General features: G+C 53.8%; 1 protein-coding gene across 1 annotated transcript in view; it reads left to right on the forward strand.

The window, feature by feature from the left end:
- crocc2 (ciliary rootlet coiled-coil, rootletin family member 2) overlaps positions 1 to 6,048 on the forward strand; it is a 30,396-nt gene extending 24,348 nt beyond the window's left edge. Inside the window, 10 exon segments of the mRNA XM_062450956.1 lie at positions 262 to 604; positions 792 to 934; positions 1,058 to 1,178; positions 1,320 to 1,483; positions 1,587 to 2,027; positions 3,612 to 3,761; positions 3,999 to 4,181; positions 4,759 to 4,869; positions 5,082 to 5,261; positions 5,618 to 6,048. Coding sequence (XP_062306940.1) covers positions 262 to 604; positions 792 to 934; positions 1,058 to 1,178; positions 1,320 to 1,483; positions 1,587 to 2,027; positions 3,612 to 3,761; positions 3,999 to 4,181; positions 4,759 to 4,869; positions 5,082 to 5,261; positions 5,618 to 5,689 — 1,908 coding nt within the window. The 3' untranslated portion in view covers positions 5,690 to 6,048.
- Positions 6,049 to 7,173: the final 1,125 nt, after the last annotated feature.

Genomic DNA, 7,173 nt, shown 5'->3' on the forward strand with positions numbered 1-7,173 from the left:
ATCAATATTATTTATTGTCATTGCACGCCTTTTTTCATTTCTTGCCTATCACGCACAACATAAGTTGTAAGCTAGTCTACGAAGCTACATATTTAAAAAATATATTTTTAAAAAGCTTGAAAAGATATTTGAGAAAAAAACTTTACAAAAGCTTGAAAAAGTGTTTTAGAAAAAAACTTTCGAAAGGTTCAAAACATCTACTAACGTTACCCTGAGTGAGATAGAGCTTCAAACAGTACGACCTCTGACCTCTGCCCTCAGGCGGGGGGGCTGCAGCGGCGCATGTCGGAGCTGGAGGAGGCGGAGCGTCAGGCGAGGGAGGCGCAGCGGGAGAGAGAGGCAGAGCTGCAGCAGAGTGAACAGAGGCATCGCGAGCACGCCTCCCGGCTGCAGGAGGCGCTGGAGGACGGGCGGGCACGCCTGGAGGAGCTGACCCAGCGGGCCGGGCGAGCGGAGGGCCGGGCGCGGGGCCTAAAGGAGCAGCTGGGCCAGGCTGATGGAGGCCGCAGGGACCTGGAGCACAGGCTGGCCGGGCTGGCCTCCGCCCTGCGACGCACTCTGGGCCTGGGACGGAGCCCCTCTCCCCGGAGGTCGCCAGGGAAGGGTAGGACATCTCTATGCTATGCTATGCTATGCTATGCTATGCTATGCTATGCTATGCTTTGATACAAAATACCATGCTATGCTATGCTAAGCTATAACACACTAAGCTATACAATGCTAGAGCTATCTGTGAGGCAAATCAGTGTATTTGGTGGTGGTGTTTACGTTCTGGTTGTCTCTGTGTGCAGGCGGGGAGGATGAGTGTGGGGGCCTGGGGGGGGCCCGGTCCCCCGGGGGCCCCCAGGGAGAGCACAGGGAGCTGGACGTGGAGACGGTGCAGGGGGCTCTCCAGGACTTCCAGCAGGACCTGAGGGACACGCAGAGAGACAGGGTACGGTCACTGTTGACAACCAGTGACACTTCAGTAATTAGCCTTATTTACTGTAGATGGTATAGCTATATGTTAGATATATGTTCTCCTACATCTGATATGTGTAATACTGTTTGTGTGCAGGAGGAAGCCAGGGCCCAGCTGTCCAGGGTGACCCAGAAGGTGTCAGACCTGCAGGCTGAGCAGGACCGCTCTGGCTCTGAGCTGCAGCTGCTCCAGAAGAAGCTCCTGGAGCAGGACCACGGTGAGAGGAGTCACCATGTTTACATTCACCACAGCAATGTACAGTACAAGGGGGAATTCGAACCTGAAAGCTTTTGATCTGCAGTCAAGCACTTTAACCGCCGAGCTATCCCCTTCCTAAGTGGTGGTGTGTTCTCTCCAGGGAAGAGGCAGGTGGAAGAGAGGCTGCAGGAAGCTCAGAGCAGCCTGTCCCTGCAGCAGGAAGTGACACGCCGTGGGGACAGAGACAGGAAGAGCCTTGGGGAGGAAATTACCAAACTGAGGTCCAGTCTGCAGACAACCGAGGCTAACTGCACAACTCAACAGGTGAGAGACATGATGAGAACCTCTGTTCTCCAGCTCATTACTGTTATAGTACAGCCCACCCAACACTATGTAGTCCTGGGATGATGAGGTGTCCTCTCCCCAGGAGAAGCTGGAGCGCCTGCAGGCTGCAGAGGCTCGCTGGCAGGCAGAGCGCCGGACACTACAGACCTCCCTGGAGGCGGCAGAGGGGCGCGCCTCCCGCCTGGAGCTCTCCCAGCGCACCCTGGAGGGGGAGCTGCACCGCGCCCGCCTGAGGGCCTCCGAGCTGGGGGCGGAGCTGGGGGTGGCACAGGAGAGGCTGGCGGAGCTGCGCAGGGCGCTGGGGGACAGCGAGGGCCGGGCGGCCGGGCTGAGGGGGGCGGAGGAGCGGGCGACGGCGGCGCTGGCACGGGCAGAGCTCCAGGTGAGCCAGCTCAGGGAACAGCTGCAGGGCTTGTCCTCCTCGCTCAGTGACAGCAGCAGTACCGCCGCCGCCCTGCAGGAGAGCAGCGCCGAGCTGACCCGGGCCCTGGCCGCCAGCGAGCAGGACCGCAGAGACATGCAGGTACAACCGGACTGGAGCACTGTAGCAGTAAGGAGTACTGGAGCAGTAATAGTAGTGGTATTACAGCTACACCTAACCCCACCAGCTACACCTAACCCTAACAGCTACACCTAACCCCACCAGCTACACCTAACCCCACCAGCTACACCTAACCCCACCAGCTACACCTAACCCCACCAGCTACACCTAACCCTAACAGCTACACCTAACCCCACCAGCTACACCTAACCCCACCAGCTACACCTAACCCCACCAGCTACACCTAACCCCACCAGCTACACCTAACCCCACCAGCTACACCTAACCCCACCAGCTACACCTAACCCTAACAGCTACACCTAACCCTAACAGCTACACCTAAACCTAACAGCTACACCTAAGCCCACCAGCTACACCTAAACCTAACAGCTACACCTAACCCTAACAGCTACACCTAAACCCACCAGCTACACCTAAACCTAACAGCTACACCTAACCCTAACAGCTACACCTAAGCCCACCAGCTACACCTAACCCTAACAGCTACACCTACATCCACCAGCTACACCTAAACCCACCAGCTACACCTAAACCCACCAGCTACACCTAACCCTAACAGCTACACCTAACCCCAACAGGTACACCTAACCCTAACCTACAGCTAAACACATCTTTCTAGCAGAAGTCAGGATGGTTAAGGTGCTCTACACTGTAGACTGGGCATCAACTATACACCCTGTACAGACAGATTAGGGCCAAGGGAAACTGAGACCAACCCAACCGTGGATGGACTGAAACTTCAACACGGCGTAGAAACTCTGTGGCTGTATTTTGATTTACGGTGCAGCTATGTAACCTTTTCAGTTGAGGATTTTGTTTTTGTATTTACCTTTGCTCTGGCTGTTTCCCTCAAGGACCTCGATGACTATGCAATAAAATGCTCGGGCTCATTAATGTTCCGTGAGCTTCTCTGGAGAGCGTTTAGGGTTTTAGTTTGCGGCTGCGCTTTAAAGACACTGCATAAACACAAACACTGCATGCTCCGTATAAATCTGCTTTACTCTGCTCAAGACCTGTCAGGCCATGCCAGCAAGGGGGAGGGAGGGAGATAGAGGAGGGAGGGAGGGAGGGAGGGAGGGAGGGAGGGGAGGGAGGGAGGGAGGGAGGGAGAGGAGGGATGGAGGGAGGGAGAGGGAGGGAGGGATGGAGGGAGAGGAGGGAGGGAGGGAGGGAGGGAGGGAGAGGTGGGTCCACATCTCTGAACTGACAGGAAAAAAAGAGAAGGAGAGAGGGGAAGTTAGAGAAGGAGTGAGAGATGGAGAGCGAGGGGGAGTTTGAGAAAGAGGGAGAGAGAGAAAATGGCCAGATGAAAGCAAGATGGGAGGTGGACTCAGGGGAGAGGAACACAAGTAGAAACGGCCTGACTGAATCCAGCCTCTGATACCTGGACACCCTGTTACCTTCCCCCAGACCCTGCCAGAGTCCCTGCTCCCTGAGGTCAGGGAACATGTGTGGTTCCTCATCCCTGCTCCCTGAGGTCAGGGAACATGTGTGTGGTTCCTAATCCCTGCTCTCTGAGAGAACCTGTGTGTGGTTCCTTCTCAGGAACATCTGGACCAGACGTGCGAGGCTCTCTCTGAGAGTAAGAGGCAGAGCCGTGCACTGACGGAGTGTGCTCAGTGCTTGCAGCGGGCCCAGGAGGACGCGGAGCTGAGGGCATCTGAGCTGGAGAAGCAGAGCTGGACCCTGAGGGAGGTAGGGCACCACCGGGTCCCTTAGGGTGCGCTTGATTTGCCTTTCTACTACCACAATGACACCAGTAGAGCATTGTCTTGTGTCTTATCCGATGGATTGGTCCTAGAAGTGCCAACTGTAAGGCAGATAAAACGCACGGGTGTGCTTGATCTCCATGAGCTGGAAATTGCTGATAGGCACTTATCCACATCTCCATGCCCCCCCTCACCCCCCTCACCCCCCTCCCCCGCCCCCCAGGCTCTGAAGCAGAGGCAGGAGGCAGATCTGCAGACCCAGGCCGGCTCCCAGCAGCAGTTCCAGGAGAGGCTGGAAGCCCTACACAGCTCCCTGGCCCGGCTGCAGGGGGAGAAGGAGGGGCTGGAGGGGCTGCTGGCCTGCCTGACCCGGGACAAGGCCTCCCTCAGGAACACCCTGGAGAAGGTGGGCCAGCTTACAGGGCCAGCTTAGTGGTTAGAGCGCCTCATGCAGTTTGCAGGTTCGGATTTCCCACAGTACGTCACTGTGGGTAACAGATAATCTGCTTTATTGAAATGCTAAATGAGCAGGGGAGGAATTCCTTATCTAAGCCATACTGTGGGTGGGGGCTGGAGAGAAGGGGGTCTGTGTGATCTCCACTGGGCCTGAACACAAGCCTCCAGGCTGCACCAACACAGCCCTCTACGGCCACGCCGGTACACAACACGTAGAATGATCCAGAACTGATGGGAACAAGCAGATGCTGTTAGAAAACACAGGGCTCTTCTGCTAGACGCATTACAGCAGGTCACATGACAAGAGACGGGGACTCATGGTAAAGCCATCCGTGTGTGTGTGTGCCTGTGTGCCTGTGTGTGTGTGTCTGTGTGTGTGTGTGTGTGTGTGTGTGTGTGTGTGTGTGTGTGTGTGTGTGTGTGCGTGTGTGTGTGTGTGTGTCTGTCTGTCTGTCTGTCTGTCTGTCTGTGTGTGTGTGTGTGTCTGTCTGTCTGTGTGTGTGTGTGTGTGTCCCTCCTGAGCTCAGGTGGAGCTGGAGAGGTTGAGGAGGGAGGAGGAGGCAGTGCTGGGGTCCCGGGAGAGAGAGCAGCTGGAGCAGGAGCTGAGGGAGCGGGCCCTGGAGGTGACCAGCCTGCAGGTGAGGAGGGAGGGGGTGGAGGTGACCAGCCTGCAGGTGAGGAGGGAGGGGGTGGAGGTGACCAGCCTGCAGGTGAGGAGGGAGGGGGTGGAGGTGACCAGCCTGCAGGTGAGGAGGGAGGGGGTGGAGGTGACCAGCCTGCAGGTGAGGCAGCCTGCAGGTGAGGCAGGGTACACCCCTCCAGGACCAACCAGTGTATGTGTCTGTTCCAGGCCCAGGTGTCCCAGCTGGAGCGTGCTCACTCACAGCGCCACCTGGAGGTGAGCACGCGTCACCGCCAGGAGCTGATCCTGGAGGCGGAGCGGCTGAGAGGGAGCCAGCTGCAGGCGGAGCGTGCTCTGGAGGCCCGGGAGAGAGCCCACCACCAGAGGGTCCTCTGCCTGGAGGAGCAGGTGAGGGTCAGGGAGAGAGCCCACCACCAGAGGGTCCTCTGCCTGGAGGAGCAGGTGAGGGTCTGGGAGAGAGCCCACCACCAGAGGGTCCTCTGCCTGGAGGAGCAGGTGAGGGTCTGGGAGAGAGCCCACCACCAGAGGGTCCTCTGCCTGGAGGAGCAGGTGAGGGTCAGGGAGAGAGCCCACCACCAGAGGGTCCTCTGCCTGGAGGAGCAGGTGAGGGTCAGGGAGAGAGCCCACCACCAGAGGGTCCTCTGCCTGGAGGAGCAGGTGAGGGTCTGGGGGTCTGGCAGAGGGGTTTGGGGGTCAGGGACAGGTCTAGGTCTGACTGATGTGTGTGTGTGTGTGTCTCCCAGGTGTTGACTCTGAAGGAACAGCTGGATCAGGAGATGAGGAGGAGGCAGGCCTACGTGAGCCAGATGCTGTGACATGATTGGATGATTGTGACCAGGCCCCTAGACGAGCCTCCTGATAGGCTGACACTGTGACCAAAACCTCATGAATGGAAAACATGCCATGTTTTGTCCATGAGTGTTTTTTTACTTGCGTGAAAACGCAAAGAATCATGGGTAGAAAATGTGATTTGACCAAACTCAGAAATCCTCAGTTTAGATTTTCAGGTCTCACTCTGCAGGCCTGTTTTACTTTATAATAATACTATATCATTTACATTTACATTGTCATTTAGCAGACGCTCTTATCCAGAGCGACTTACAGTAAGTACAGGGACATTCTCCCAGAGGCATGTAGGGTGAAGTGCCTTGCCCAAGGACACAACGTCATTTGACACAGCCAGGAATTGAGCCAGCGACTTCTGATTACTAGCCCGATTCTCTAACCGCTCAGCCACCTGACTCCCTATCCCATATCACCTGGAACTCTGTTGACAGGCAACAACTGCATAATGTTATCTTCAGGGTTAGATGATAGTTTGCTGAATGTTTATTCATAGTTAGTTGATCACCTTGTAAGAAACGTTTATGTTCTTGCTTCCGGTCTGCATGGGGTTTAGAAGGTTACATGAGCACAGTACACCCGAAGAACACACGTTCAGACACACTCTTGTACCTTCACACACACATTTGGATTTTGTTAATCCACAGGACAACTGAACAACAACAAACAATAAAGGTTTTGTTCATGAGTCCAACTGAAGTGCCAAACTGCTTTCAGGATTTTCTCAACAAGCCACAGAATGAGTGAGTGGGGCTAACTGACCTCAACGTGAGGGTTGGAAACATTTCCTGGTTTGATTTCAGGGTTCTGATCCTGTTCTCAGGATGTTGAGTGTAATATTATCAGGATTATGTTGAAAATATGTAACTTTAATCATTTTATCAAAATATAGATATAAAGGTAGGGATCTATTTTAATAAAAAGAGAGAATTCATGAGCTTCTCTCATCAGATAATGAGATTTTACTCATCAGGATCATATTTTAGCTTTTGATTTAAAAATTATTTTGGTATCCCACATATATTTGTATATGAGCACATTGAAAAACATTTTCACAATAAAGTAATCTACCAAATAAAACGTTTTATGATGAGTTTATTCTGTGGAGCAATCTGTCTTCAAGTGGACACTATAAATATCTTCCCAGTCCTAGCTTTGGCCCTTTGGAGTGACCACAATGTCTTGTGATTTTTCATGTTCCAGAACCCGGTTTGCATCGTTAATAACCTTCTCTGAGGAGGTTAGGTTGTCACGGGTGACAGTGTGACCTTCGACCCCAGTCTCCAGCAAACTGCGATGGTGTTTCATACAGTAGATTATTGCACAAAACTACTGGATGTGAAACACATCAGGATGCTATAAAACCGCTTTGCTGGGAACTGGTATGTTATCTTTGAAAAGGGAAAAGTCTAAAATGATTTGTGAACTTATTATATGATTATAAACCACAAGAATG

The sequence above is a fragment of the Osmerus eperlanus genome, chromosome 24 (genome assembly GCF_963692335.1).
Source record: "Osmerus eperlanus chromosome 24, fOsmEpe2.1, whole genome shotgun sequence".
Lineage (NCBI taxonomy): Eukaryota > Metazoa > Chordata > Actinopteri > Osmeriformes > Osmeridae > Osmerus > Osmerus eperlanus.